The sequence below is a fragment of the Mobula hypostoma genome, chromosome 1 (assembly GCF_963921235.1).
Source record: "Mobula hypostoma chromosome 1, sMobHyp1.1, whole genome shotgun sequence".
Taxonomy (NCBI): Eukaryota; Metazoa; Chordata; class Chondrichthyes; order Myliobatiformes; family Myliobatidae; genus Mobula; species Mobula hypostoma.
Genome location: NC_086097.1, coordinates 101,174,592 through 101,191,906, shown reverse-complemented (window position 1 = coordinate 101,191,906; position 17,315 = coordinate 101,174,592). Strand labels below are relative to the sequence as shown.

The 17,315-nt window shown below is 42.0% G+C and overlaps 1 protein-coding gene across 4 annotated transcripts in view; it reads left to right on the top strand.

The window, feature by feature from the left end:
- Positions 1-9,704, top strand: part of plekhd1 (pleckstrin homology domain containing, family D (with coiled-coil domains) member 1) — a 311,066-nt gene extending 301,362 nt beyond the window's left edge. For 3 of the 4 annotated variants that reach the window (XM_063053877.1, XM_063053869.1, XM_063053854.1), the window contains exon 13: positions 6,842-9,704. In XM_063053877.1, coding sequence (XP_062909947.1) covers positions 6,842-6,993 — 152 coding nt within the window. In that variant the 3' untranslated portion in view covers positions 6,994-9,704. Of the gene's footprint in view, positions 1-1,456; positions 4,481-6,841 lie in introns of those variants that run through there. The other variant, XM_063053862.1, reaches the window with a different exon arrangement.
- Positions 9,705-17,315: the final 7,611 nt, after the last annotated feature.

Here is a 17,315-nt window from a genome sequence, read left to right as displayed (position 1 = left end):
TAACTGAAGAAACTGTGCAAATGCAGTTATAAATAAATAGCAATAAATAACAAGCATGAAATAACAATTTAACAGAGACCTTAAATGAGTGTAGCTATCCCCTTTGTTCAAGAGCCTAATGTTTGCGAGGTTGTGACCATTGTTGAACTTGGTGGTGTGAGTCCTGAGGCTCTGGTACCTTCTGCCTATTGACCGCAGCGAGAAAAGAGCATGACCTGGGTGGTGCTGATCTCTGACGATGGATGATGCTTTTCTATGGGAATGTTTCATGTAGATGTGCTCAAAGGTTGGGAGAGTTTTACCCGTGATGTGCTGGGCCGAATCCACTGCCTTTTGTGGGATTTTCCACTCAACAGCATTGGTGTTCCCATACCAAACCATAATGCAGACAGTCAGCACACTTTCCACCACACATCCTCGGAAGTTTGCCAAGGCTTTTGATGACATGCTGAATCTCTGAAGAGGAGTCTCCTGAGGAGTGCATGTGCTGGAATAAATGGCTTATTACATTTTAAAGCACTTAGCACTTTGAAACAATTACAAACTCAAACTCAATTAATTCAGAAAAATGAAAATTACCTAGTGTCCATCTACTGGAGAACACCAATACTCTTCAAAGTTACTACTTCAGACTCACCACTGCATCTTGAACAGTGTCCCCTCCATTTGAGAGGAGTTGCCATTCCCATCACAGTCAGCAGAGGTGCATGGGTGCCAAAGAATGGATGCAGCATCTCCCTAAAGCGCAGTCCAGCACTGGAGTACAATTGAGAAAGCAGTCAGTAATCTCTGCAGGAACCCAAGATGTGGTGGTGGAGACCTACTGGGAACTGGTGGCTTCTCTTACAGGACTCAGACCTGTGTTGTTAACAGATAAATCCCAGCTAGACCACAGGAGAGAACTTTCACACTCTCCAAGGCAGATACTGTTCAGGCTTACCTTCTGCCCTTTGACAGGGTGGGACTATGTAGTATTGACCTGGAGTGTTATGCTAAAGCAAAACAAAACGATTTGCTGGAGGAACTCAGCAGGTCAGGCAGCATCTGTGGAGAGAAATTCATATTAGTTTATTAGGATATACACCGGGGTTCAATGAAATTGCTTGTTTGTGTGAAGCTTTCAGAGTAAACAGTCTGCATTTTAATAAGAAATGCAGTATCAATGGTAAAACAACAGAATGGTACAAAGATTGTAATGCAAGATAGTAGGCAGTCAACCTTTGTGTCAAGATCCTTCAGCTGGACTGATTGATAGAGGGGAGGTGTCCAGTGTGAAGGAGTGGAGGAAGAGCTGACTGGCGATATGTGAGGAGGACTGTCAGGAGGAGAGGAGATTAGAAATAGTGACAGAAACTGAGAGGTGATTGATAGAGATGATGAGGGGTTGAAAATGATGGACTCTAACCAGAAAGATAGGTGGTACACAATATTTCCTCTAATTTGTTTTTCTTTACAGCTGCGCGGACCATCGGACTGAGCAGGAAATTTTTACATGGCCTGAAAACAGCCTGGCGCTTTAAATATTTTTGTAGTATGCATACTATGAATATTTAGAATGAAAATTGAACAATCACAAACTTTTGATCATCACAGACTTTAGATCATCCAAATGTTCCACTTCTAGTCTGTTTCTGGATTTACATTTGATTGATTTCATAAGACTGAATCCATGTTCGCACTCGGCACTGGAAGCTTGAACTGTTCGAACGATGTTAAGAAGAATTGACAGTTCTTCAAATTCTTCGTTTCTACGCACCTAGTTCAGCATATCAGTGAGCGTCTTAATTGGACCAGTCTTAACTTTCTCAGCAACAACAAATTTGAAATCAGTGTATTGCTGCAACATTCTTGAGACAACATTTTTGTCGGCGTTCATAACAGTAGCTGAGTTTTACAATATTCTCTTTTCCAAATTGAAAATTGGTTGCGTTTGCAATAGCAACAGGGTCAAAAGTTTGCCATTCTCTTAACTCATCATCAGGAAATCTATTATTCAAGTGATTACACACACATTCAATGAATCGAATAATAGATGCAGTATCAATGTCAGAACTTATAGATGTAAGCAGATCTTTCACTTTGGCACTCCAATAAACATATCACCAAGCCCTACCAACTTCCATTCGGTGTTTATTGTTACAATTTGTAACAGTGTTGTAACTTGAAATACTGACAATGTAACAATAGACAATAGGTGCAGGAGTAGGCCATTTGGCCCTTCAAGTTGGCACCGCCATTCACTGTGATCATGGCTGATCATCCACAATCAGTACCCTTTTCCTGCTTTCTCCCTACATCCCTTCACTCCGCTATCTTTAAGAGCTCTATCTAACTCTTTCTTGAAAGAATCCGGAGAATTGGCCTCCACTGCCTTCTGAGACAGAGCATTCCACAGATCCACAACCCTCTGTGTGAAAAAGTTTTTCCTCAACTCCGTTCTAAATGGTCTACCCCTTATTCTTAAACTGTGGCCTCTGGTTCTGGACTCCCCCAACATCGGGAACATGTTTCCTGCCTCTAGCGTATCCAATCCCCTAATAGTCTTATATGTTTCAATCAAGTCCCCCTCTCATCCTTCTAAATTCCAGTGTATACAAACCCAGTCGCTCCAATCTTTCAACATATGACATTCCCGCCATCCCTGGAATTAACCTCGTGAACCTACGCTGCACTCCCTCAATAGCAAGAATGTCCTTCCTCAAATTTGGAGACCAAGACTGCACACAATACTCTAGGTGGGGTCTCACCAGGGCCTTGTACAACTGCAGAAGGACCTCTTTGTTCCTATACTCAAGTCCCCTTGTTATGAAGGCCAGCATGCCATTAGCTTTCCTCACTGCCTGTCCGCTTACTTTCAGTGACTGATGAACAAGGACACCCAGATCTCATTGTACTCCCCCTTTTCCTAACTTGACACCATTCAGATAGTAATCTGCCTTCCTGTTCTTGCCACCAAAGTGGATAACCTCACATTTATCCACATTAAACTGCATCTGCCATGCATCTGCCCACTCACCCAACCTGTCCAAGTCACTCTGCATTCTCATAACATCCTCCTTATATTCCACACTGTCACCCAGCTTTGTGTCAGCTGCAAATTTGCTAATGTTACTTTTAATCCCTTCATCTAAATCATTAATATATATTGTAAATAGCTGTGGTCCCAGCACCGGGCCTTGCGGTACCCCATTAGTCACTGCCTGCCATTCTGAAAAGGACCCATTAATCCCTACTCTTTGTTTCCTGTCTGCCAACCAATTTTCTATCCATGTCAGTACCCTACCCCCAATACCATTTGCTCTAATTTTTACCTCTAATCTCCTATGTGGGACCTTATCAAAGGCTTTCTGAAAGTCCAGGTACACTACATCCACTGGCTTTCCCATGTCCATTTTCATAGTTACATCCTCAAAAAATTCCAGAAGTTTAGTCAAGCATGACTTTCCCTTTTGTAAATCCATGCTGACTCAGATCTATCCTGCTACTGCTATCCAAATATGCCGCTATTTCATCTTTTATAATTGACTCCAGCATCTTCCCCACCACTGATGTCAGACTAACTGGTCTATAATTGCCTGTTTTCTCTCTCCCTCCTTCCTTAAAAAGTGGGATAACATTAGCTCCAATCCGCAGGAACTGATCCTAAATCTATGGAACATTGGAAAATGATTACCAATGCGTCCACGATTTCTAAAGCCACATCCTTAAGTACCCTGAGTTGCAGACCATCAGGCCCTGGGGATTTATCAACCTTCAGTCCCATTAGTTTACCCAACACCATTTTCTGCCTAATGCGAATTTCCTTCTGTTTCTCCGTTACCCTAGGTCCTCTGGCCACTATTACATCTGGGAGATTGTTTGTGTCTTCCCTGGTGAAGACAGATCCAAAGTACCTGTTCAGCTTGTCTGCCATTTCCTTGTTCCCCATAATAATTTCACCGATGTTGGAGCTCTAAAATGTTTCAAAGTAAAGATTATACTATCGTATACATAGAAAATGTATGGATTATATTAATTAATTACCAGGTAATTCACAATTACATTAACATGGATTACAAAATTACGTTAGCATTATTGCAAAATACTATTAACATTAAAAGTTCCAGCCGTGTGGCAACAAATGGTAAGAGCATTCCGGTTACTGTGCAGCTACACACCTGAACGGCTCAGAGGAACAGTGGTGGCGCATGGAACTGAACAGGGAAGGCTTGTATCTGGAGATTGAAAGAGGGGGGGAGGACTCGACTGAGACTTGTAAAATCCTGAGTGTTTTGATAGGGTGGAGAGGATGGGAATCTGGAACCCAGGGTCACTGTAAAAAATAAGGAGTCATTCATTTAATAAAGAAATGAGGCATTTTTTCCCTATTTTCTAGAGTTGATAGTCTTTGAACTCACTTCTTCAATTAACATGGAAGCCAAAGGTTTGAAATAAATAATTGTATCACAGAGGTATTATCAATGAGGTGAAAGGTGATGGAGGCAGGCATGTATCTGGAGATAATGTTACTATTATTAAATAATTGAGCAAGATTCAAGATTCAAGATGGTTTTATGTCATTTCCTCTACTCAAGGGTAAAGGAGAATGAAATAGTTGTTACCCCACATCCAATGCAGCATAAAAAAATACAAAAGATAAATACAATAATAATAAAAGCACAATAAATATAAATAAATAGATCAATTGTATGTCTATAAAGTGACAGTAGGTACAGGAGAAGCTGTATATAAGGTGACTGACAGGAAATGATAAGAAGTGGTGGTTAGGGGTATGTTAGTGGATGGAGGTGTTGATCAGCCTTACTGCTTGGGGAAAGTAACTGTTTTTGAGTCACCTCGTCCTGGTGTGGATGCTACATAGTACCCTCCCTGATGGGAGTGGGACAAGCAGTCCATAAGCAGGGTGGGTGGGATCCTTCATGATATTACTGGCCCTTTCTGTCTGGTAGCCTTCTTATGTTCCCACTTCCCGTGTGTGCATGTTGATATTTTGGTATGACTGCAAGCCCCCTGTAGCTTTTGTTACAATTGCAAGCCACACTCCCTCATTACCATGGGTTAGGGGGCTAGAGGTGGAGGGGGTAGGGGTGAGATTGTAGCAGGTTACTGTCAGAATAGAACAATGCAATTTTCAGGTATATCAAGGGTGTGAATGTATTGTGTGTTGTTTTTGAATGTGGTACAGACAATTTACAGATAAACGAAAGGGGAAAGTAGATGAATGAAAGGTATTGAAATGCTAAATTCAATTGGGTGAGGAGTGAGTTCTGTCCAGTGTGGACAATTGAGAAAATACACGGTGTACATGGAGGGAGGTCAGTAAAAGGTCAAAGAGGGGCAGGTTTCAATAGAAGATGCATAATCTAGTATCAGGACAAAGCGCAGATTCTGATGAACGTTCTTTATCTCTTCATGCCACAATTGCTACTGCTGCATTGTGTAGAGTATCAATCTGTTTGCTTATCCTTCATTACATCTTTCTTGTATCTTAAAGGCTATTGTTTAAATGAAAGTCTTGCATTTCCAAAATGCTCAGGACATCCCAAGATGCCTTCCGACCTATGAAAGATGGTTAGATCTGATTGCTGTGGTAACTTGATGAATGTGGTAATCTGTTCACCCAGAGTATCTTTTCCACAATTGGATCTACACGGGAATAATCAGGGCATTAGCAAGTTTGGGTTAGTGTAAATATTGCAATTGGATTGGTTCATTACTGTCACATGTACGGCGAAAAGCTTGTCTTGCATACAGATCCGATCATTACACAGTGCACTGAGGTAGAACAAGGTAAATCAGTAACAGATCAGTAATCAGTCATAAAGTGTAACAGCTACAGAGAAAGTGCAAAGCAGGTAAACAATAAGGTGCATGAAAGGTGTTTCAAAAAGGCAGAGTCCATTATTAAGGACCTCCAGCACCCAGGGCATGCCCTTTTCTCACTGTTACCATCAGGTAGGAGGTACAGAAGCCTGAAGGCACGCACTCAGTGATTCAGGAACAGCTTCTTCTCCTCTGCATCCGATTACTAAATGGACATTGAATCCTTGGACACTACCTCACCTTTTCCAATATATATTATTTCTGTTTTTGCATGATTTAAAAAATTCTATTCATTATGTGTATACTGTAATTGATTTACTTATTTATTTATTATTATTATTATTATTTTTCTTTGTCGATATTATGTATTGCATTGAACTGCTGCTGCTAAGTTAACAGATTTCACGACAAATGCCGGTGATAATCAACCTGATTCTGATTCTGAATATAAATTGGTAGATTGTGAGGTGAAGAGTCCAGCGTATCTCACTAGAGAACTATTTACTAGTCTTATAGCAGTAGGCTAAAATGAACCTGCTAGTACGGCCTGTTCTATCTTCTGCCCAAAGGAAGAGGGGAGGAGAAAGAGTGTCTGCTGAAGGGTCTTGGATGCCTGTTTTATTGAGACAGCAATGATTGTAGACAAGTCCGTGGAGGGGAGGCTTGTTTCTGTGATGTGCAGTTTCTTTTGGTCAGGGGCAGCGCATATTGCTGTACCAAGCCCTCATGCTTCTGGACATGGAGCATCAATAAAAATGAACGGCAGATAGGGACAGGTCAAATTTCTTTCGGGTCCTGAGGAAGTAGGGACATTGGTGAGCCACGATATCTATGTCAATCTTGGGGTTCAGGGGGAAAATTACCTTGCCCTGGACCAGCTGATGAACTACCAAGGGCAAGAAATCTACGTGCTGCCCCAGTTCAGAAGGTGCTATAGAAATACACAATATTGCACCAGTGATCATTAACTGGTCAAAGATGTTCACATTCCTTACCTTCATCTCCGCCTTTATTCCAGTGACCAATTCCCACTCCTTGGCCGTCCCCCAAGGTGAAGGGGAAGAAGAGATGGAGGAACTGAAGGAGACAGCCAGGAAACTGAGCAGGGACCGACGTTTCCGTGAGACTGTCTATAAGTACATGACTCTCAAAGGTTCCTCGAAGTCCTGATGCGTGTAAGAGAAGGTCCTGCTATGTTGTAATGTCATGCTTACACTTTAGGAGCTCTTCCCAATTTTCAGCTGTTGTAAAGCTGACCGGCATGAGTAGACTAATGCAGTACATCTTAAGAACTTTTTTCAGTTTCACCTCAGTCTTCCATCCAACCTCTGGCTCCTTTACCCAAATCTCTGCTGTTCATTGGTAAGGTAGAACTCCATCCAAGATGAGTTTAAGGATTACGACACATTTCCCTGTAACAGTGTGAGCCATTTCCTAGTTTGCCAGCATGGTCAGAACTCACTGAAAGCCTGGTGTGGAACAGTTCTTGAAATATCAGTGCCAAAACCTGGCTGGGGTTTGATGGAAACAGCAAACAGTATTTACTCTGCACTTTATAACCCTGTGTTCTATCAACCCTAGTTGTCAAACCAAGAATCTGTTTGATTTGAAACTCTAATATCTTCACTGAAACAATGAATGTGATCGATTAAAATGAGCAAGCTACTTGTGAAGGAGCGTGCTTTATTGATAAGGCCAATGTAATATAATACTAAACAAGTTAAAAGAGACTCTCTAGAGATGTGTCTGGTGAATTTGCTTAGTGAGTTCTCAATTGTCAAGTCTAGCTAAAACTTTCAAACAGCACAAGTGAAGGAGTTTCTGAGGTGGTTTATGCTCTGCTACTTGTGTAGAAAGGACACAAGGAACCACAGAAATTAGGTAATAACTATTTCAACCAATTTGCACTCACAATCTGGCCTCATGTTCCCCAGTCTCTCTGGCACATCCTATCTATACTGACCCTGACCAATGTGTCAGGTCACTGACTGCACATTCGGTAAAACCAACTTAACCTGTGTGAGCCAGGATCAGGGCTTGTCAACATGAGGTCAATGGAGACTTCCATCTTATTGCCATCTTGTTGACTGAGTCTAAGAATTGTTTAGGCTATTGGTCAACGGCACTGAGTACAGATACAATATTGAGATGCCATGTTACAACTATACAAGATATATGTGAGACCACACTTGCAGAATTGTGTGGAGTGCTGGCTGCCCAGCTGCAGGAAGGACGGAAAGGGTACAGAAAAGATTCATGAGGATGTCACTGGGACTGGAGGACTTGAGCTATAATGAGAGGCAGGATAGGCTGGGCTGTTTTCCGTGGAGTGGAGGAGGCTGAGAGGTGACCTTATAGAGCAAGGGGGGCGTAGATAACATGGACAGTCACAGTCTTTTCCTCAAAGTAAGGGGTCTAAAACTAAAGGGCATAGATTTAAGGTGATAGGGGAGAAATTTGAAAAGGATTTTTTTTCACACAGAGGGTGGTGGCCCTGATCAACATGACCTGACACTTACGGTCTGCTCCAGCCAGAAACAGCTCCACCTCTCAAGTGCACATACAACAGGCATCAGCTTCTACTGCACAAGCCAACATCCTGCTACCAAGCTCCACATTCTCTGAGAAAAGGAGACACCTTCAACATCTGACCAGCATCTCTCTCACATATATATATACGCACACGCTCAGACATACACTCAGCAGCCAGTACGACCGTACACCTCATCAACGCAAATATCTAATCAGCCAATCATGTGGCTGTAACTCAATTCATAGAAGCATGCGGGCATGGATTCGGAGCAAGAAGGCTGCGAGTGAATGGCTGGTTTTCGGAGCAAGGGCAGTTTTTATCACTTGGGGTAAAAGAGAGGCAAGACTGTGCAGGCACGTGATGTCAGCCAGTAGAGCGCGAAAGGTATTAAAAAGAAGACTGCCATATCCAGCGACCAGCGGAGTGAGAGGCAGCAGAGTGATCGGGCTTTGGCTCAATGGGCTTAGGCAGTAACGGGATGAAGCGAGGTAGGTTTACTGGGGTTATTTGCGGAAATGAGGAAGTATGTGTGTGAGGCCAGTTTTCTGTGCTCGGTATCAGATGTGTGAGGTCCTGGAGTCTCCCAGCCTCCCGGACGGCCATATCTGCACCAGGTGTGTCGAGCTGCAGCTCCTGAGAGGCTGAGTTAGGGAACTGGAGATGCAGCTCGATGACCTTCGCCTGGTCAGGGAGAGCGAGGAGGTGATAGAAAGGAGTTACAGGCAGGTGGTCACACTGGGGCCATGGGAGACAGACAAGTGGGTCACAGTCAGGAGACGGAAGGGGAAGAGTCAGGTACGAGAGAGTACCCCTGTGGCTGTACCCCTTGACAATAAGTACTTCTGTTTGAGTACTGTTGGGGGAGACAGCCTACCTGGGGGAAGCGACAGTGGCTGTGCCTCTGGCACAGAGTCTGGCCCTGTGGCTCAGGAGGGTAGGGAAAGGAAGAGGATGGCAGTAGTGATAGGAAACTCTATAGTTAGAGGGTCAGACAGGCGATTCTGTGGATGCAGGAAAGAAACTCGGATGATAGTTTGCCTCCCAGGTGCCAGGGTCTGGGATGTTTCAGATCACACCCAAGATATCCTGCAGTAGGAGGGAGAACAGCCAGAGGTCGTGGTACATATTGGTACCAATGACATAGGTAGGAAAAGGGAAGAGATTCCAAAAAAAGAGTACAGGGAGTTAGGAAGGAAGTTGAGAAGCAGGACCGCAAAGGTAGTAATCTCGGGATTACTGCCTGTGCCACACGACAGTGAGAATAGGAATAGAATGAGGTGGAGGATAAATGCGTGGCTGAGGGATTGGAGCAGGGGGCAGGGATTCAGATTTCTGGATCATCGGGACCGCTTTTGGGGCAGATGTGACCTGTACCAAAAGGACAGGTTACACTTGAATCCCAGGGGGACCATATCCTGGCGGGGAGGTTTGCTAAGGCTACTGCGGAGAGTTTAAACTAGAATTGTTGGGGGGGTGGGAACCGAACTGAAGAGACTGGGGAAGAGGCGGTTGGCTCACAAATAGAGAAAGCTTGCAGACCGTGCAAGAGGGAGGATAGGCAGGTGATAGAGAAGATACGCGCTCAGACTGAAGGTTTGAGATGCGTTTATTTTAAAGGAAGGAGTGTTATGAACAAAGCGGATGAGCTTAGAGCGTGGATCAGTGCTTGGAAATATGATGTGGTGGCCATTACAGAGACTTGGATGTCTCAGGGACAGGAATGGTTACTTCAAGTGCTGGGTTTTAGATGTTTCAGAAAGGACAGGGAAGGAGGCAAAAGAGGTGGGGGCATGGCACTGTTGATCAGAGATAGTGTCACGGCTGCAGAAAAGGTGGACGCCATGCAGAGATTGTCTACGGAGTCTCTGTAGGTGGAGGTTAGGAACAGGAAGGGGTCAATAGCTTTACTGGGTGTTTTTTATAGGCTGCCCAATAGTAACAGGGATATCGAGCAGCAGATAGGGAAACAGATTCTGGAAAGGTGCAATAATAACAGAGTTGTCATGATGGGAGATTTTAATTTCCCAAATAACGATTGGCATCTCCCAAGAGCAAGGGGTTTAGATGGGGTGGAGTTTGTTAGGTATGTTCAGGAAGGTTTCTTGACACAATATGTAGATAAGCCTACAAGAGGAGAGGCTGTACTTGACTTAGATTATGAAGACACGTAGTCCTCTTTTATTGTCATTTAGTAATGCATGCATTAAGAAATGATACATTATTTCCTCCGGTGTGATATCACAAAACACAGGACAGACCAAGACTGAAAAAACTGACAAAACCACATCATTATAACATATAGTTACAACAGTGCACAATACCATAACTTGATGAAGAAGTCCATGAGCACAGTAAAGTCAAAGTTTCTCAAATGTCCCACATCTCATGTAGACGGAAGAAGGAAGAAAAACTCTCCCTGCCATGCCGACCACAATCCGACTCTGAGTCATCCGAAAACTTCGAGCTTTGATCAGCTCTCCGACACCAAGTACTGTCCAAACGATTCGACCTCCTTCTCGGTCGCCAAAAGCAGGCAAGGCCGGGGATTTTGAGGCCTACCCTCTGAAAGATTCCCAACCACACAGTAACGACAGCAGCGAACGGGTGTTTCAGAAATTTCTCCAGATGTTCCTCTGTGCTTTCACGTCCATTCTCCATCAAATCAGAATTGTCCACGGCCCCTATTTAATAGATACAATATCATTTTTCACCGGAGGGCTGCGCACACGCGGCGCGCCACCATCTTCTCCTCCCGCCTTAGTATTGGGAAATGAACCTGGTCAGGTGTCAGATCTGTAAGTGGGAGAGCATTTTGGAGATAGTGATCATAATTCTATGATTGGAAAGAGATAGGAACAGACAAGTTAGAAAAGCATTTAATTGGAGTAAGGGGAATTATGAGGCTATCAGGCAGGAAATTGGAAGCTTAAATTGGAAACAGATGTTCTCAGGGAAAAGTACGGAAGAAATGTCAGTCGGTGGGACTAGGTGAGATTAAATATTTCGGCAAGGACTAAAAGGGCCGAGATGGCCTGTTTCCATGCTGTAATTGTTATATGGTTATATAAATGTGGCTATTGTTCAGGGGATATTTCTGTGGAGTTCGCATAGGTATGTTCCAATGAGACAGGGAAGTTATGGTAGGGTACAGGAACCATGGTGTACAAAGGTTGTAATAAATCTAGTCAAGAAGAAAAGAAAGGCTTACGAAAGGTTCAGAGAGCTAGGTAATGTTAGAGATCTAGAAGATTATAAGGCTAATAAGAAGGTGCTTAAGAAGGAAATTAGGAGAGCCAGAAGGGGCCATGAGAAGGCCTTGGCGGGCAGGATTAAGGAAAACCCCAAGGCATTCTACAAGTATGTGAAGAGCAAGAGGATAAGACGTGAAAGAATAGGACCTATCAAGTGTGACAGTGGGAAAGTGTGTATGGAACCGGAGGAAATAGCAGAGGTATTTAATGAATACTTTACTTCAGTATTCACTATGGAAAAGGATCTTGGTGATTTTAGTGATGACTTGCAGCAGACTGAAAAGCTTGAGCATGTAGACATTAAGAAAGAGGATGTGCTGGAGCTTTTGGAAAGCATAAAGTTGGATAAGTCGCCAGGACCGATGAAATGTACCTCAGGCTACTGTGGGAGGCAAGAGAGGAGATTGCTGAGCCTGTGGTGATGATCTTTGCATCATCAATAGTGACAGAAGAGGTTCTGGAGGATCGGAGGGTTGCAGATGTTGTTCCTTTATTCAAGAAAGGGAGTAAAGATAGCCCAGGAAATTATAGACCAGTGAGTCTTACTTCAGTGGTTGGTAAGTTGATGGAGAAGATCCTGAGAGGCAGGATTTATGAACATTTGGAGAGGTATAATATGATTAGGAATAGACAGCATGGCTTTGTCAAGGGCAGGTCGTGCCTTACGAGCCTGATTGAATTTTTTGAGGATGTGACTAAACACATTGATGAAGGAAGAGCAGTAGATGTAGTGTATATGGATTTCAGCAAGGCATTTGATAAGGTACCCCATGCAATGCTTATTGAGAAAGTAAGGAGGCTTGGGATTCAAGGGGACATTGCTTTTTGGATCCAGAGATCCAGAACTGGCTTGCCCACAGAAGGCAAAGAGTGGTTGTAGATGGGTCATATTCTGCATGGAGGTTGGTCACCAGTGGAGTGCCTCAGGGATCTGTTCTGGGATCCTTACTCTTCGTGATTTTTATAAATGACCTGGATGAGGAAGTGGAGGAATGGGTTAGTAAGTTTGCTGATGACACAAAGGTTGGAGGTGTTGTGGATAGTTGGAGGGCTGTCAGAGGTTACAGCGGGACATTGATAGGATGCAAAACTGGGCTGAGAAGTGGCAGATGGAGTCAACCCAGGTAAGTGCGAAGTGGTTCATTTTGGTAGGTCAAATATGATGGCAGAATATAGTATTAATGGTAAGGCTCTTGGCAGTGTGGAGGATCAGAGGGATCTCGGGGTCCGAGTCCATAGGACGCTTAAAGCAGCTGCGCAGGTTGACTGTGTGGTTAAGAAGGCATATGGTATATTGGCCTTCATCGATCGTGGAACTGAATTTAGGAGCCGAGAGGTAATGTTGCAGCTATATAGGACCCTGGTCAGACCCCACTTGGAGTACTGTGCTCAGTTCTGGTCGCCTCACTACAGGAAGGATCTGGAAGCCATAGAAAGGGTGCAGAGGAAATTTACAAAGATGTTGCCTGGATTGGGGAGCATGCCTTATGAGAATAGGTTGAGTGAACTCGACCTTTTCTCCTTGAAGCGACGGAGGATGAAAAGTGACCTAATAGAGGTGTATAAGATGATGAAAGGCATTGATCGTGTGGATAGTCAGAGGCTTTTTCCCAGGGCTGAAATGGTTGCCACAAGAGGACACAGGTTTAAGGTGCTTGGGAGTCAGTACAGAGGAGAAGTCAGGGGTAAGTTTTTCACTCAGAGAGTGGTGAGTGCGTGGAATGGGCTGCCAGTAACGGTGGTGGAGGTGGATACGATAGGGTCTTTTTCTTTTCCAATATTTTTATTCATTTTCTACATAGGAAAATACAGAGTTCAAGAAAAAAGAAATATATCAAATACATTATACTGAATCACACATACAAACTCCTTACTCTACAGTGGCATGCAAAAGTTTGGGCACCCCTGATCAAAATTTCTGTTACTGTGAATAGCTAAGCGAGTAAATGATGAACTGATTTCCAAAAGGCATAAAGTTAAAGATGACACATTCCTTTCATATTTTAAGCAAGCAAACTTTTTTATTTCCATCTTTTACAGTTTCAAAATAACAAAAAAGGAAAAGGGCCCGAAGTAAAAGTTTGGGCACCCTGCACGGCAGAACTTAGTAACACCCCCTTTGGCAAGTATCACAGCTTGTAAACGCTTTCTGTAGCCAGCTAAGAACCTTTCAATTCTTGTTTGGGAGATTTTCGCCCATTCTTCCTTGTAAAAGGCTTCTAGCTCTGTGAGATTCTTGGCCGTCTTGCATGCACTGCTCTTTTGAGGTCTATCCACAGATTCTCGATGATGTTTAGGTCAGGGGACTGTGAGGGCTTGCGCCTCTTGGGGTAGTCCATTGTGGATTTTGAGGTGTGTTTAGGTTCATTATCCTGTTGTAGAAGCCACCTTCTTTTCATCTTCAGCTTTTTTACAGACGGTGTGATGTTTGCTTCCAGAATTTGCTGGTATTTAATTGAATTCATTCTTCCCTCTACCAGTAAATGTTCCCCGTGCCACTGGCTGCAACACAAGCCCAAAGCATGATGGATCCACCCCGGTGCTTAACAGTTGGAGAGGGATTCTTTTCATGAAATTCTGCACCCTTTTTTCTCCAAACATACCTTTGCTCATTGCAGCCAAAAAGTTCTGTTCAAACGGTTCAAAGAAACATCTAAACAAGCCTGATGCATTTTGGAAACAAGTCCTGTGGACTGATGAAGTTAAAATAGAACATTTTCGCCACAGTGAGCAAAGGTATGTTTGGAGAAAAAAGGGTGCAGAATTTCATGATATTTTTCCATATATGGGATGATATAATAGAATCAAGGGAATCAAAAACGATTTAGGGATAAAAATAGGTAATGCCTGAAAAAGATATATAAATTTAGGTAAAATATTCATTTTAATAGAATTAATTTGACCAATCAATGATAACGAAAGAGGCGACCAATTTGATAGTGTCCTTTTTACATAATTTGATAGTGTAAGAAAATTTTCTTTAAATAAGCACTTATAATTTTTTAGTAATTGTTATACCTAAGGAAGTAAATTGGTTTCTTACAATTTTAAAAGGAAGGTTAGAATTAGTTGATATCCAATTATTCAAAGGAAAAAGTTCACTCTTATGTAAATTCAGTTTATAATCTGAGAACTGGCTAAAACAGGAGAGTAAAGGAAGTGCATGGGATAACGAAGTCTCGACATTAGAAATAAAGAACAATACATTATCAGCATAAAGCGAAACTTTGTGGGTAGTGCCTCTCCTTAAAATACTAGTGATATCATTAGATTCTCAAAAGGCTTTGGCTAAGGGTTCTAAAGCCAGATCAAAAAGCAAAGGACTCAATGGACAGCCTTGTTTGGTGCCACGTTGAAGCTTAAATGGTTTGGAGTTCTGAGAATTAGTAATAACCCTAGCAGAGGGAGCTAAATAAAGTAATTTAATCCATTGAATGAAATCAGGTCCAAAATTGAATTTTTCTAAAATTTTAAATAAATAATTCCATTCAACTCTGTCAAAAGCCTTCTCAGCGTCTAGGGATACCACACATTCTGATATCTCCTTAGAAGGAGAATAGATAACATTTAATAAATGATGAATATTAAAATGAGAATGTTGATTTTTGATAAATCCAGTCTGATTATCAGAACTGACAGATGGTAAAATATTTTCAATTCTACGGGCCAAAACTTTAGATAGAATTCTAGTATCAATATTAAGTAAAGAAATTGGTCTATAGGAAGAGCATTCAATTGGATCCTTATTCTTTTTGAGGATAAGCGAACTGGAAGCCTCATAGAAAGATTGAGGCAGCCTGCCCAACTTAAATGAATCTGAAAAAAAAACTGAACACAAATGAGGTATAAGCAGTGGGGAAAAGGTCTTATAAAACTCTCCAGAAAATCCATCTGGACCCGGAGCTCTCCTCGAGTGCAATGAGCGCACAGCCTCGACAATTTCCTCAAAAGAAATAGGTTTGTTCCAACTGCTTTCTGTTGTCAACAGAGATTGTGGGAATGTTTAATTGGTCTAAAAAATTGTTCATTACAGTGTTATCCTTAGGAGAGTCAGAGCTATAGAGTCTAGAATAAAATTCTCTGAAAGTATCATTTATTTCTAAATGATCAATTGTTCTACCACAGTTAGCTTTACGTATTTCTTTAATCTGCTGTTTAGCTATAAAAGTTTTAATTTGATTAGCCAATAATTTACCTGCTTTGTCTCCATGAATATAAAATTGACTTTTATCTTTTAGGAGTTGAGTATCAATTGAATAAGTTAAAAGGAGATCATATTTAGTTTTAATTTCAACACGCCTTTTATATAAAACAGGTTCTGGAACCAAGGCATACTGCTGGTCTAATTGTCTCAACTGGTTAGCTAAATCACTTCTCTCTTTATTAGCTTTTTTCTTACTACTTGCAGTATAAGAAATAATTTGTCCTCTAGTATATGCCTTAAAGGCATCCTATCTGATAAGACTAGAAGTCTTCTCCAACGTATTCTAAACCTTTATCAGATAACAAAGTTAGATTAAAACGCCAAAACCTGTTTGTTTGAAGAAGGCCAGGGAGATTTAAAGATAAGAGCACAGGATCATGATCTGAGACAATAATGTCTTTATATACACAGGATCGAACTAATGGAATCATTTGGCTATCAATAAAAAGGTAATCAGTCCTGGAACATGTATGATGGACATGAAAGAAAAATAGGGTCTTTTAAGAGACTTTTGGATAGGTACATGGAGCTTAGAAAAGTAGAGGGCTATAGGTAAGCCTAGTAATTTCTAAGGTAAGGACATGTTTGGCACAAGTTTGTGGGCCGAAGGGCCTGTATTGTGCTGTAGGTTTTCTATGTTTCTATGATCAAGAGGTTCAGTTGTTATTCAGACCAAACATCAGAATGGGGAAGAAATGGCCACTGAATGTACATTCACACATATAAACACATACATCCATTCACACACACTCACAAGTATACATTCACACACAGACACACATATACAATTCATAAATGCTCACACACACACACATTCACACAAACCTCCTGTACCTAACATAGTGGCCACTGAGAAGTTTGTGAACTTCTGCTGCAGTAGCCCATCCACTTCAAGGTTCGACATGTGCACTCAGAGATGCTCTTCTGCACACCACTGTTGTAATGCGTAGTTATTTGAGTTACTGACACCTTCCTGTGAACTTGAACCAGTCTGACCATTCTCCTCTGATCTGGATGTTTCTCGCACCATTCCCTGAAAGTTCTAGAAGCTGTTGTGTGTGAAAATCCCAGGAGATCAGCAGCATACTCAAACCATCTCCTCTGGCACCAACAATCATTCCAAAGTCAAAGATCACTTAGCTCACATTATTTCCCCATTCTCATGTTTGGTTTGAACAACTGAACCTCTTGACCATGTCTGCATGCTTTTATGCATTGAGTTGCTGCCACATGACTGGCTGATTAGATATTTGCATTAACAATCAGGTGTTCAACATCCAAAGTTCAAAGAAAATTTATTATCAAAGAACATTTATGTCCCCATATACAACCCTGAGATTTATTTTCTTGCAGACATACTCAATAAATCTAATAACCATAAAAGAATTATTGAAAGACCGCACCAACAAGGTGGGCAACCAGTGTGAAAATACAAAAAGAAAGAGAAATAATAAATGATAATAATAATAAAGTATCATTTAAAAGTCATTACTCAATAGCATTA